We start from the raw sequence: 15,185 nt of genomic DNA on the forward strand, positions 1-15,185 counted from the left end.
TTGAGCCTTTCTTTCCCCATAATTTATGGGCACGGATCTGATGCATGACAACAGAAATACTTTTTCCTTACCTCACAAAGCTTATGAACACAACCAGAATGGTAATTTAAAAATCAAACAACAACAAAGAATGATCAGAGTATTATAGATAAAAGAACTCAAACAACTTTTAAAGAGTAAGTAATTCTGGCATGGTGGAGTGTTTCTTTTCAATTAGGGATTACTGACCTACTTAACAGCCCTGTACAGAAAACTCAATGCTTCCCCCAAGAAGAAACTATCTTTTTGTTTCAGTACAGTGAGAAGTTAATATAAACTTAGACAATCAATAATAATCTCTGAACCCCCTTTTCTGCATAATAAAGATCTATAATGATCCCAGGTTCTACATATGTTTAGATTTAGATTAAAGTTCTTTAAAACAGTTCATTCTCTCATTTGTTTCTCAAACAAAAACTGTGACATATTAGACACAAGGTTTTTACTACTATATCACTCAGAAAAATAAAACCATTTCTATAGAATATCCAAAAATCTAAGACTTTAGTACCCTGCACTAGAAAAGGGGGTTTTTTAGTAATCATTCCATAAGAGCTACAGAACTCATTACCATTTCTACAATGTTTAGAGGGTATTTTCTGTTCTTTAAATTTCTAGTCCCCTCTTCCCTGGTGTCCAAACAGGATTTGGGGTGGGAACAGAAGCAAGAAGCTTCCAGCAGCTCCAGAGGTCCCTCCCCTCCAGGATTCAGCCTGACCCATGTTCCTCCAGGCCTCCCACTACCACCCACTTCTAGATATCCACCAGGTTTTTCCAATTTCAAAGAGTTAAAGTCAGCATGCAGTTGGTTAGTAACTTCAGTAAGGTGCCCTTGGTCCTTTGCAACAGGCAGAGAAAATTCACATGTCCCCCAGCTCCTTAAGCTGGAATGCACTCTCCTTGCTCACCACCTCTGACTACATCTAAGCTGTTCAGCAGATCCAAGCACACTGCATTTAAGGAGATAGAACAGAAATATCCAGTTGTATAAAACTGTGCTTTCCAATATGGTAGCCACTAGTCCATATGTGGCTATTTACATTTGAATTAATTAAAATTGAATTAAAAATTCAACTCCTTGGTTGTACTAACCACAATTCAAATGCTCAACCGCCATTTTGTGAGACTGGTAACAACTGTACTGGACAGAGCACATATAGGACATTTTCATTACCACAGAAAACCTACTGGACAGCGCTGGTCTAAATACATTTGTAGGTATGTTTGGTTTCAACTAAAAGAATAAATAAGCTAGAGACTAATTATATGATAGTGGTAGTTTTCTGTTGAAGAAAGAAATATAGTTGGTTAGCATGGACCTATACTAACCTAGTATAAAACAAATGGTAGATCTAGAAAAGCAGATAAAATATTTGACTCATGAGTAATACTAATTCATCATTAAAAATTAGCATAATATAAAAAACTAATTTATCTACTGAAAATTCATAATGTGTAAAACCACATAAAACAGAATAAAGTAGAAACGAGCCTTTAATCTTTGTAAATTAACATTCCTAAGGAGACAGGACACACGGACAGACAGGTTATTCTTTTTGTGAGCGTGTTTTTTCAGACTGTGAAGAGGGGGATGCCAGGACTTCAGCCTCTGTCCAGCGAGGCCAAGGAAAGGAAAAGTAAACAGTAGAATTTACTGTAACTAATTTTTGCAAAATGCCTATGATTATGAGCTCTTACTGTGGCTCAAAAGGATTTAAAAATTACCTCCCACAACAGCAAACACTAAAAAATCACTGTGACTGGGAAAATGATCTCATGAGTCTCCTCACCATTTCAAGTGTAACTTCATGAAGTGGTAAATGTTATAGGGAATCCTCAAAAAAATTCATTCAGGAAACATTTGAGTGCCTATTAATGTGAAAATTCTGTGTGTGTCCAGGAGAGGGTACCTCACCTCAGGAGCTGCTGAAGTAAATGCCAACCACTGGGGGGGGGGGTGTCTGTTTTTGTTTCAGCTTGAGTGAATGTGGGTATATATATTACATATATGTAACAATATTTACTATGAGGCTTAGTTAGTTAAATGGGTAAAATGTGAGATGAGTTTTAGATTGGGGGAAGGTAATCAGGTAGTAATAAAGTAGGAGATTACTCTAAACTGTAAACACAGGAGAATCTTAGAAGGAAACTGAGGTTGGTGTGGCTGACACAGGAAGGTAAGGTGTACCTGAGACTAAGGTTAATGGGATTAGTCACTATTTTGACTTTACTAAAGTATGTGGAGATATCTATATATTTTTATGCAGGTTTTTTAATTGGTTAGAAGAAGAGAGACTAAAGGTGAATAAACCATTTGCAGCAGCAGCTTAGAATAGATTAATTCTGAGATAATTTAAGTTGAACTAGAGTTTAGGCCTCAGACACGGGAGTGAATGCTATTTGCACATTGACTCTAACAGTTTATAAGTGTGTAGGAAAGAGAGGGGCTATTAAATACTTCCTTAAAACATTAAACAATAATTAGAGATCTTGGTTTTTAACAATATTGGAGTTACTATATATGAGTAGTAACTATTTCTGATGTTTTACTTTCATTAATTTTTTAAAATCAAAATTAAATGCTTGTTTGTAGGAACTCGAACAATATCTATGTAGAGTATAAAAAATAAAAAGGAAGATTTTACTCTTCCCCACCTCCAGTACCCTGTAATCCACTCCCTAGAGGGGAGTCCTGTCATTAAAATTTTGTATTTGTTTTTTAAGCTCTTTTGATATTTGTATATAAAACATGTATTATTAGTGTATGGGTAGGATAATATTCCTAATGGCCACCAATATGCTCTTTTTACTTAACATTATATAATGGACATCTTTAGAGTTTTCACCATGGCCTGACAGTTCATGATTCTGAGGCACGGGCTTTCGGCAAGGACCGTCCTAGTGGATCTGTAGCTGTGGCAGCTGATAATCACTCAATTGCCTTCTTGTTACTGAAAATATCACATTGCAATTACCATCTGTAATATAGTACTTACGTGTTCTTTTTTAAGTATCAATTAGATTTAAAAGAGTAGCTAATCTGAGGTTAGACAGTCTCCTCAGTTTATTTCCCACATATGAATTTTCTTTAATATAATATGACTTACGACACTTGTAAAGCTGCATTTATTTCCTTGAGTAGCTCGTTAGTCTTATTAAAATCTGCCCGCATGATATTTTTCTCTCTGAGGTGGTCTGCTGTCATGATATCCAGCTCTTTTTCAAGTCTCTTGTTTAAATCTTGTTCATGCAACCTGTTTGATTTATTTTTAGTTAAGAATACGTTATTCTGAGGTCAAGCTTTCAAAACTTTCTATACTCTACCAGATTTGAAATGGTTTTAGGTATAATATATAGAAAATTAATGGAAACAGCCTAAAATAAGTTACTTACTTTGCTCTAATCTTCTAGCTTGTTAAAGTTGTCTCCTTTAATGCTTTTTAAATTCTATTTTATAAAGATTTTAGTTAATTATACAATTTCCAAAGTTATTGAATACATACATATTATTCAAAATACAAACACTTCATCTATGTTCTAAATTATAGCAGTCAACAAATAAAGAAGTGGTCTTCAATATCTACTAGAAGGCAGTCTAGCCATAAAAATAGGCATGTATTGCTAACTACTATACAACAGTCTTTTAGATAACACTGTATATTCCTTCTTTTGTAATTAATGGCATACCTCATCTGTTGGTTAGATTCACTTCGTATTCTGAGAATTTCTTTCCCCTTAAATTCCAATTCTTTGGTTAGGGCACTTATATTTTCATGAAGGTGCTGTACCTCCTTATCCAAGTCTGAGATGTGATGCTCTCTGTGCCTTAATTCCTCTTGTAGATCTGTTATTCTACACATATGTTCCTTACTCTGCAAAGTACAAAAAAGTTTTTTTTAAGTAACCTCTGTGCAGGGCTTGAACTCATGACCCTGAGGTCAAGAGCCACATGCTCTACTGACAGAGCAAGCTAGATACCCTACAAATAATTCTTAAAAGTTTTCTAGTATTTGCTTTCTGCATTTATCTAAGGGAAAGAAAATGACACAGAATGTCCAATTTGATGACATTGCTTGCAAACTGCTGAAATAAAACCTAAAGGCCTCTTCCCTTCCCATCTGTAAGAAGTGTTTATATGGATAATATCAGGGTGACAAGAGGCCCAAAAGACCATAAAAGCACATCTCCCACACACTTTACAGATGAGGAAACCAATACCCAAGAGATACCTGTCCAAGGATGATTTATATAAACAGCAGAGCTGAGATTAGAATGCAGGGCTCCTACATACTCACCAAGTTATATGGGCTTACAATAAAATTCTGGCACCATTGTCCTTTCATTTAAAAAGGCCCTGCATCTAGGGAGGCTATCCCAGCAGGCGAGGGCACATGCACGCGCACACATACCCACCCTATGGCTTAGAAAGCAGACTGTCCGCTTAGTGTTGATATGGCAGTTACAGTTGTCTGAAAGATAAGCTCCCTTCCATTTTCCTAGAAGTCACTGTTTTCTACCACGTCTATCTACACATTGTCAATTTCAGCGTCAGCCTAGTTAGAAGAAAACATAATTTCCCTCCATGGTTATAAAGTGACTCATTTAAAACTTCATAGCGATGAAGAGAAAATTTGAGCTGATCATTTAACATAGCTAAAGTCTAACAAATGATGGCCTTCATGCACTATGTCTAGAAATCCATCCATCCAGACATTTTAGATCATAAACTAATTGAAGGAAGCATACTTGTCCAAAGAGCAAAGTTTAAAAAGCGTAAGTAGTAGCTATGCTAGAGTGATGTGCAAATATCAGTTATCTTTTTTCTTGAGCACCTGCTACTTCTATAGTATGCTATCCAGTATGACTATTTAAATTCAAGTTTAAATTATTTAAAATTAAGCAAACCAGACACATAGTCACACTAGACTAAGGCCATGTGGCCAGTGACTACCATAGTGGATAGCACAGATATAGAACAGGTCCATCATCTTGGAAAGTTCTACAGACCGTGCTGTTTCATAGTATTCTGCCTTCACTCTTCGTGTTATTTATATTTCATTGTTCACCTTCTCAAGATGCAAGTAAAATTCAAAATATTCAATTAAAAATTCATAAAATGTAATTTTATGACCAATATGCTAGAGTCAAGTTACCTATTTCCCTTTAAAAATAAGACTCTTAAATATAGATGGTAAATAATAACTAGTGAAAATACTAGTTATTACAAAATAATTTTCAGGAAACGGTCAACATTCAAATCTATTCCATTTAAGGAATCGTCACGTAACAGAATGTTCTTCTTTACCTGTCTTCTGCTGATGTCTATGCTTCGCTCTAATTCCATTTTAGCAGCTGCCAATTCTTGATGATGACTATGCCGTAACAAATCAATTGCAGCTGCATGTTGATGGTTTAGTTCTGAGCGTAAGGAAGCTGGAATACAAGAGGAAAAAAAAACCTTTCGTGTATTTTAGAAATATTATTGATACTTTTACATAAAAATTATAAAAGTCACAGAATAGTATTTTTTTAAATTAGGACACTTGTGTATGCCCATTAAAATATCCTAGACTATCATAGAACATCATGAATTTAGAGGTCATCTAGCTTTGTAAGGATAAGAAAATTTTCATCTGCTCAGATGGATCAAGGTATTTCCATATATGCTTTTGGTTTGCCAGTAAGGTACGAATGGAGACAAAATGTTTTTTAACTTTTCTAATTCGCTATTGGAATAGTAACATTTTAGAACTGAACAGTACCATAACATTTTCATTTAGGAAGCAACTTCCCACCCAGGTAAGAATTCTTCCACAGTAGTTCTGAAAGATGTTAAACACTGGCTGGTGAATGCTTTGATTTTTAAGTCATGATTTTTATTTGAATCTGAGATTATTTGACACAAACCACATTTATTGAATGCCAGGTACTACACTAAGGGAGAACAAAATATGACCCTGTTCTAATAACCACACAGGCTAGAGGGAAACGCATCAAGCCAGGGAATTAAGTGGGATAGCAGAGATGAATTGAAAACACAGTGGTGGAAGCACCCAAATTTCCTAGAAGGAAACTGGGAATGCTATCACAAAGGAACTGTCACAATAACTCAGTCTAACGCACTGAGTAAGGGTTCTCCCAAGTGGAGAAAGAGAAAAGCATTAATGAGGAAGGGATAACATGCAAAAGCAGAAAGAACCAAATCTATCAGGTAAACTGTAAGAAGACTGGCGTGGTGGGTGCCCACAGAGCATGTGGTCATAGTGGAAAGAAAATGGAGCCCAGTCTGAGAAACTTTTAGCACAAAATGCTTTTGACTTTACGTTTGGGTTCATGGTTCTCAATCTGGGATATGTGTGGCAGTATGTCTGAGGGACTTTTAGAGTACACATGATCATCTTCTGAAACATGAATTGTACTTGAAGATTTTGGGGAAAGCCATTAATTTCATGTTAATACAAAGGAGATATGAGTAAAATGCAAATTGTACATTTTAAAGATAAAACATGAGACAACTTCAAAGAAATGCTGTGCTTGTAACTAGTCATTTTAGGCTCTTCCTGAGACCTCCATGTAGGGGGCGTAAGTTCAGTCTCCCTGTGGTAAGGCTACTTCTGTGGAAAAACTTGACAGGCACTGAGGTAGGACATGGGAGTCACTGAAGGATTTAAAGCTGGGAAGTTCCATGGTGAGATTTGAGTCTTACAAAGATTAGCCAGACTGGAGTCTGGAGGGTGAACTGCAGGAAAAAGATCAACGAGAAGGTTATGGCAATAACCCAGGTGAAAAATGACATGACCCGGAACCGAATATGACAAAAGGACTAAAGAAGAGGGAACAGATGTAGGAAATATTTAAGTGAAGGAACTAACAGGATGTGGAAGTAAAAGAAAAAAAGTTAAATGCATCTTCTACCTTCCTGGCTTGGGCAACTGGGTAAACAGTAATACTCTCAATTAAAATGGGAGGTACAGGAATGGCAACACATTTTGGACCTGAGGGAGATGGTGAGCTAATATTTAAAAATATAGAGTATAAGTTAGAATATCTAACTTTCTAATATGCAGTAAAAAATAGAAATCTAATTCACAAGGAAAGCAGTTTGGTCTAGAAATAAGTATTTGGCGTCACTAGCATAATAGATGGTAGTTGAAGTCATAGTTGTGAATCCAATCAACCAGGAAAAGCCTGAAGACCAAAAAATGGACCAGAGGGCTGGGGACTAAATCCTGGGAAAACAGCAATATTTAACAGATGCATGGGAAACAGGACTAGCACATGAGATTAAAGAGCAGGGATCAGAAAAGTGGGAGTGCAGTGGAATTTCAAAGTTCAATGGTGACCTCAGGGAGAGTAATTTCAATGGAATAATGGGGGCAAAATGTAGACAAAGGACTAAGTATCTCGAATACATGAAGAACTCTCAAAACTCAACAGTAAAAATACAAGCAATCCAGTTAGAAAATATATACAGATAGCAGATGAACACATGAAAACATGTTGAACATCATTAGCCATTAGAGAAATGCAGAGTAAAATTCACAATGAGATAATACCACACTCCTATCTGAATGACTAAACTACAACACAGTGACATCAAATGCTGGTAAGGATGTGGCAGAAAACTGTCACTCACTCATTGCTGGTGAGGATATAAAATGGTACAGCCATTCTAGAAAACAGTTGGGCAGTTTCTTAAAAGAAAACTAAACCTACAATCATTATATGACCTGGCAACTCCACTCCCAGGCATTTATCCCAGAGAAATGAAAATTTACAGTTACACAGAACTGAAAACACCAGATGTCCTTCAGTGGGTGAAGGACAACAACTGACCTTCAGCAATAAAAAGGGACAAACTACTAATACATACAACAACCTGGATGACTCTCTAGAGAATTATGAGGGGTGAAAAACAGCAATCCCCTAAAGGTTACACGTTATTACATTTATAACATTTTTTAAATGACAAAGTTATAGAAATGGGTAACAGATTAATGGTTACCAGGAATTAAAAGTGGGGAGGAAAGGGAAGTAGGTGTCGCTATAAAATGGGCAACAAGGGACCCACATGGTAATGGGAGTGTTCTAGGTCTTGACAGTGTCAATGTCAATATCCTGGTTGTAGTATGAACTGTAGTTTTGGGGAAAATGGACAAAGGGTTCAGAGGATCTCTCTGTATTATTTCTTTTTCTTTTTTTTTTTAAAGGTTTTATTTATTTATTTGAGAGAGAGAGAGAGAGAGAGAGAGAAACAGCATGAGAGGGGAGAAGGTCAGAGGGAGAAGCAGACTCGCTGCTGAGCAGGGAGCCCGATGTGGGACTCGATCCCGGGACTCCAGGATCATGACCTGAGCCGAAGGCAGTTGCCTAACCAACTGAGCCACCCAGGCGCCCTCTCTGTATTATTTCTTACAAGCTCATATGAATCTACGACTATCTCAGAATAAAAAAGTTTAATTAAAAAAATCACTAAAAGTCCTTTTTGCCAATAAAGAGGTATTGAAATCAAGTTTCAACGGACTAAACAATAATACTAAACAATAGTGCTAACACTTGGCCTGTTTTTACTTCTCCTCACACAGCTGGGGAAAGTCTGTGGTCCCTTGGACCAGAATTTTACAGACTACCTCTGCATTTGACTATAAGCTCCTTCTATATAAATACAGAGCAACAATTCTCCTTGCTCAGCAGTTTCTGTAGCATGTGAAGAGGTATCCCACAAATGTCTGATATATAGTCTCACTATGATTTTCACCCTAGCTATCACAGTGGCTGGTAAAGGAGGAAGAGGAGAGAGTTCTGATGACTTGGCCTAGGGCTCCCAGCAATAGTAGAGACAATGAACTGTGTCAGGTGGCTTTGCCTTTGGGGCCCAGAGTATCCACAACACTTTGGTCTTCTTTGTTCCCAATTCCTACTTGGAAAGGGTATACCCCTGAAATGTGACAACATACAATAAAAACTCTGAAGAGAATTAGGGGGAAAAAAAAACAAACAAAAGGAAAATGAGATGGCAGGAATAAAAAGTTATTGAACAACACCAAAAAAAACCTCCAAACACTCTTTAAATATATATACAGTTTTTCTTTAAACCTCAACTGATCTCCTTATAAAAAGGGCAGTAATTTGAATACTTCAAAGATTAAAATCCTATTAAAGAAATATCTGAAAAATACCTAGACAAAAAGTCAGACCTAAACATGAGTTTTCTCCTAAAAACAAAATCCTGAAGTGGAAAATAAACATATGACTGTCAAGTCTAAGGACATGTTGGCTCCATGCCTATCTACTTCTTTCAGTCACTGGAGAGTGGAAAGTCTGAATGTCCTGACTCCATTTAGTCCCTTAGTGGGACTCAGTGGTAGGTAGCAGCACCAGTGAGTGTTGCTTACATAGCCAGAGTATGGAGAAAGGTGAGGGGACCTCACCTCACTGTTTCTGTTCTATCCGTTCTACTCCTCCATCCTCACCTCTTCATTTGGTAACTTCAAATATACAAAACACTTATTCGTTTTGGTGTTTCAAAAATTAAAAATAAAGCTGTGATTTCCTATTGAATTTTAAAGTAGAACATACAGATAAATATGACAATATTGTAATCCTTTCAAAATACCAAGCATAGCCTTTCCTTCATCTTCTAATTCAAACCGAAGAGTCTGAAGTTCCTGTTCCATTTCTATCCGGAAGCCCTCCATTGACTCTCTGTGTGCATCTTTTAATGACTGAAGCTCCGCAGAATGTTTTTGTTGTAAATGATTTTCAAGAGCCTAAAACAGGAGAAACATACTCAAATTATTATGCTAGAATACAGGAAGGAAAATGCAAATAAAATAAAAAATTACTAAAACTCAGTTATTTAAGAAAAACAAGGCATTTGTAATTCATTTTCAAGAAAATTATAAGATAATGACCTTTAGAAAATAAATTAGTAGGGTCACTTCAGTAGAACAATCCTTTTGAAATCAGTTTGATTCAATATAGTGTGTCTGAATTGGGATATGGGTGGGCCCTTTATCTAAGGTAGTTTTCAAAAAAAGTCCTTGTCAAGTTGCTGAGGGGGGTAAGCCACCTAAATTAATGCATAATTTCCCTGTGTGCACAAATTTAGGAAAGAGAAGAGAGGAGAGGGGCATTAACAAGAAAAGATCTTCTGATCAGAAAGAGATGATGATGGCTTTTACAACTCCAACCTTATCAAATATTTTGTTGCAATTTTCTGTAGGCATTTTCAACAGAAGTAAAAGTGTGAGAGTAGGTAAGTGGAAAAGTAAACAAACCTCTCATGTGATTAGTTCTAAAAGCCTGACCTGAGAAAATGGACTACATGTGGCTGAGACTAAGAGAAGCTAAGGGAAAAAAGAGAGCTCAGGGTACTTCAAGTTTAGAGACTGAACTGTGCCAGGATGGGTTTTCCTTGGCATAATCTGCAACATGAAGGGTTTCTGAGAAAGATACCATGTTGTAATTAGGTTTATATTTCTTTAACCATTACTCTAAAATACAGTTTTTATAAATTAATATTTGGCTACTTATGGTCACTGTTTCTAAAGTGTTTTATTTCTGCGGTGCCTGGCTGGCTCAGTCATTAAGCGTCTGCCTTCAGCTTGGGTCATGATCCCAGGGTCCTGGGATCAAGCCCTGCATGGGGCTCCCTGCTCAGCGGGGAGCCTGCTTCTCCCTCTCCCACTCCCCCTGCTTGTTTTCCCTCTGTCGCTGTGTCTCTCTCTGTCAAAGAAATAAATAAAATCTTTTTAAAAAAAGCCACAGGTTTCTTTAAATATAACAATATAAAGGACTTTTAGTTTAGACATTAGTTACATAGATAGCTTGGCTACCTAATGACAACAATAAAATTGCATGCTCTGATTTCTTCTGAACAGGATTCAGGTTTCAAAGAGACTGTGTAAAATTAAAGTACTGATACAAGAGCTTATGTGTTCTAATTCACAAATGATTTCAATGAATAGGTTATTTACCAATCAGGCCTCATTGTGTGTTTATGGGCTGTATTGAAGTACAGTTGACATACAATATTAGGTTCAGGTGTACAACACAGTGATTCAACACTGATGAACGCTAGGAAATGACCACCATGGTAATTCTAGTTACCATCCGTCACCAAAGTTATTACAATATTACTGACTACATCTCCATATCTTGTCTTATAACTGGAAGTTTGTACCTCTTAATCCCTGTCACCTATTTTGCCCATCCCCCTACCTCCTCCTCTCTGGCAATCACCTGTTTGTTCTATTTATAAGTCGGTTTAGGTTTTGTTTGTTCATTTGTTTTGCTTTTAAAATTTTCTACGTGTAAGTGAAATCATGCAGTATTTGCCTTTCTCTAACTTATTTTACTTAATATAATAGCCCCTAGGTCCATCCATGTTGTCACAAATGACAGATTTCATTTCTTTTTAACGGCTGAGTAATATTCCATTACTCAGATGCCACACCTTCATTATCCATTCATCTATCGATAGACACTTAGGCTGCTTCCATATCTTGGCTGTTTTAAATAATGCTGTTACAAACATAGGGCTGCATGTATCCCTTTGAATTAGTTTTTGTATTCTTAGGGTAAATACCCAGTAGTGTAACTGCTGGATTGTAGAGTAGTTCTGTTTTTAACTTTTTGAGGAACCTCCATACCGTTTTCCATAGTGGCTGTACCAGTTTGCATTCCCACCAACAGTGTAAGAGGGTTCCCCTTTCTCTACATCCTTGCCAACATTTGTTGTTTCCTGTCTTGGTAATTTTAGCCATTCTGATAGGTGTGAGGTGATACCTCCTTGTAGTTTTGGTTTGCTTTCCCTGATAAGTGATGTTGAGAATCTTTCCATGGGTCTGTTGGCCATCTGTGTGTCATCTCTGGTGAAATGTCTGTGCATGTCTCCTACCCATTTTTAATTGGATTATGTGTTTTTGGGGTGTTGATTTATATAAGTTCTTTATATATTTTGAATATTCACCTTTTATCAGATATGTGACTTGCAGATATCTTCTCCTATTCAGTGTTTCCTTCATTGTGCAGAAGCTTCCTTTTTTGATGTAGTCTCAAGAGTTTATTTTTGCTTTTGTATCCCTTGCCTCAAGGAACCTATCTAGAAAAATTTGCTACAGCCATTGTCAGAGAAATTACTGCTTGTGCTCTCTTTTAGGATTTTTATGGTTTCAGATCTCACATTTAGGTCTTTAATCCACTTTGAATTTATTTTTGTGTAAGGTGTAAGAAAGTGGTCCAGTTTTCCCAACACCATTTGTTGCAGAGACATTTTCCCATCAGATATTCTTTCCTGCTTTGTCAAAGATTAATTGACCATATAATTGTGGATTTATTTCTGGATTTTCTATTCTGTTCCATTCATCTGTGTGTCTATTTTTGTGCCAGTACTAAAATGTTCCGATCACTATAGCTTTGTAACATAACTTAAAGTCTGGAATTGTGATGCCTCCAGCTTTTTTTTTTTTTTTCTTCAAGATTGCTTTGGCTCTTTGGGGTCTTCTGTGGTTCCACACAAATTTTAGGATTGTTTGTTCTAGCTCTGTGAAAAATGCTGTTGGTATTTTGATAGGGATTGCATGAAGTGTGTAGCTTGTTTTGGGCAGTATAGATATTTTAACAATATTTGCTTCCAACCCATGAGCATGGGATGCTTTTCCATTTCTTTGTGTCCTCTTCAATTTCTTTCATCAGTGTTTTAATGTTTTCAAAGTATAGGTCTTTCACCTCTTTGGTTAGGTTTATTCCTAGGTATCTTATTATTTTTGGTACAATTACAAATGGGATTGTTTTCTTAATTTCACTTTCTGCTGTTTCATTATTAGTGTATAGAAATGCAAGAGATTTCTGCACATTAATTTTGTATCCTGTGACTTCACTGAATTCATTTACCAGTTCTAGCAGTTTTTTGGTGGAGTCATTCAGGTTTTCTCTATACAGTATCGGATGTATTTTATCATATCATCTGCAAATAGTGAAAGTTTTATTTCTTCCTTCCCGATTTGGATGCCTTTTATTTCTTTTTGTTGTCTGACTGCTGTGGCTAGGACTTCCAGTACTATGCTGAATAAAAGTGGTGAGAGCGGAGATCCTTGTCTTATTCCTGACCTTAGGGGAAAGGCTCTGTTTTTCCCCATTTTGGATGATGTTAGCTGTGGGTTTTTCACATATAGCCTTTATTATGTTGAGGTAGGTTTCCCCTACACCAACTTTGTTGAAGGTTTTTAATGTGAATCAGTGTTGTACTCTGTCAAATGCTTTTCCTGCATCTACTGAAATGATCATACAGTTCTTATCTTTTCTCTTAATATGGTGGGTTTTCTGTATAAAGTATCATGTCATCTGCAAGTAGTGATAGTTCTACATTTTCTTTATCAATTTGGATGCCATTTATTTCTTTTCCTTGTCCAACTGCTGTGGCTAGGACTTCCAATACTACACTGAATACAAGTGGCGAGAGCAGGCTTCCTTGTCTTGTTCTTGGTCTTAGAGGAAAAGCTTTTAGCTTTTCACTGTCAAGTATGAGGTTAACTGTGGGTTTGTCACATATGGCCTTTATTACATTAAGGCATATTCTATCTGTACTCACTTTGTTGAGAGTTTTTATCATAAACGAATGTTGAATTTTGTCAAGTGCTTTTCCTGCATCTATTGAGATGATCATGTGATTTTTATCCTTCATTTATTAATGTAGCAACTACACTGATTTGCAGATATTGAACCATCCTTGTATCCCTGGAAAAAAACCCATGTGATCATGGTGGACAGATGTTTTCAGTGTATTGTTGAATTTGGTTCACTGATACTTTGTTAACAGTTTCTGTAACTATACTCATCAGGGATAATGGAAATAAGGCCTAATTTTTGACCAAAGAAACTTCCTTAACTTTCTGGACAAGATCAAGAGACTAAAGTAAAAAAAAAAAAAAAGAGAGACTACAACTTATTGTATAGGCAAGTTAATGGTTTTTAAAGGAATATGACTTTTTTGTTTTAACAATTTCTTTATGGCCTACCAGTTCTTAAAATAGTTGTCCATACCCAAATAAAAGATTGAAGCAACCTATATCAGTAATAACTATATATGGTGAAAATCATTGTTAGTAAAACTGCATTTTTCTATCAAATCTTTACCTTAATTATCATAAGGTCCTTAGAAGAAATTGAAAAATATGGTGTAAAGAAATAAATTGAACCAAAATTAATTACACTAAGACTATGTCAAACTAGTGTTTTCACAGAGAAGGAAGTATTGGATATGGGGAGATTCTGGCATACAATTTGATTAACCCAATAATGTATCTATTTGATTGAAATCTCTTCTACATGATCTGTCTGTATCACTACTTTTCACATAGCCTTTGGGGCTGTATATAGGGAAAGGTACTATTTTAAAATTGTCTCCAAATTTCATTTCATTGTGAACTTTGTATATAAGGGGGAAAAAGTGTAAGTTAAAAAATGTGGGATAAAAAAAATATAAATCCCTTGGATATATATGTGTCTTTTTTAGATCCAGCCGAAAGAGAAAAATTAAAAATTTGATGAAAAACTATTATAAAAGTTCAAAATTGTACTAATTACAGTGGTTACAGCTTAGTAGGACCATGCTAAATTTATTTAACCACTGTTAAATATATGACAAACCAGATGGTGTATTAGTCTCATCATGAACTCAGCATTATGTCGGGAAACAGAAAAAAAATGTTGGTCTTAATCTGTGTAACTGGTGTGTATGTTTAGTCATTCTGACCCCCACAAGAAGGCAGATTCTAGAAAACACAATGAAATGAAGCAGTATATAACTTGGAGGCAAAAAATGAATTCTTAAGAATTTGAAGGCTAATAATTATTAGGCTATTGGATTACCTTTGAACATATATCACATTAAACTTACTCTTTGTTCCTTTTCTTTTTCTTCTTCCATAGTTTGAAATGCAAGGACATGTGCTTCTTTTAAAGATTTATGTCTCTGTTGATGTTGTTCCTCTAATTCTTCAAGCTCTTGGGTAAGTCGTTGTCGTTCTTGTGTAAACTGGGCTTGCAGTTGCTGCAGAGAAGTCTGAGATTGGGAAAGCTGCATCTCCAGATTCTGTTTCAGCAAGGAAATCTATGCCATAGAATGTTACAATGAAGAATAA

At 36.1% G+C, this 15,185-nt stretch overlaps 1 protein-coding gene and 1 long non-coding RNA gene across 9 annotated transcripts in view; one reads left to right on the forward strand and one right to left on the reverse strand.

The window, feature by feature from the left end:
* The window catches only part of LOC141372983 (uncharacterized), an 80,885-nt gene that overhangs the window by 44,938 nt on the left and 20,762 nt on the right, over positions 1–15,185 (forward strand). The window contains exon 2 of the long non-coding RNA XR_012378550.1: positions 14,974–15,053. This is a non-coding gene — a long non-coding RNA (uncharacterized lncRNA). The remainder of the gene's footprint in view (positions 1–14,973; positions 15,054–15,185) is intronic.
* The window catches only part of FAM184A (family with sequence similarity 184 member A), a 110,582-nt gene that overhangs the window by 9,863 nt on the left and 85,534 nt on the right, over positions 1–15,185 (reverse strand). For 4 of the 8 annotated variants that reach the window (XR_012378547.1, XM_073893837.1, XM_025864907.2 and 1 more), the window contains 5 exons: positions 14,942–15,154; positions 9,656–9,809; positions 5,345–5,472; positions 3,727–3,911; positions 3,147–3,293 (listed from right to left, as the gene is read on the reverse strand). Coding sequence is in view for 7 of the 8 variants with exons in the window: in XM_073893837.1 (XP_073749938.1) it covers positions 3,147–3,293; positions 3,727–3,911; positions 5,345–5,472; positions 9,656–9,809; positions 14,942–15,154 (827 nt within the window). In the remaining variant the exon portion in view is untranslated. The remainder of the gene's footprint in view (positions 1–3,146; positions 3,294–3,726; positions 3,912–5,344; positions 5,473–9,655; positions 9,810–14,941; positions 15,155–15,185) is intronic. The other 4 variants (XM_073893841.1, XM_073893840.1, XM_073893838.1 and 1 more) reach the window with 1 other exon arrangement.

Source organism: Callorhinus ursinus, unplaced genomic scaffold, assembly GCF_003265705.2.
Source record: "Callorhinus ursinus isolate GAN/ISIS: 27379988/994484 unplaced genomic scaffold, GSC_fseal_2.0 scaffold6, whole genome shotgun sequence".
Taxonomy (NCBI): Eukaryota; Metazoa; Chordata; class Mammalia; order Carnivora; family Otariidae; genus Callorhinus; species Callorhinus ursinus.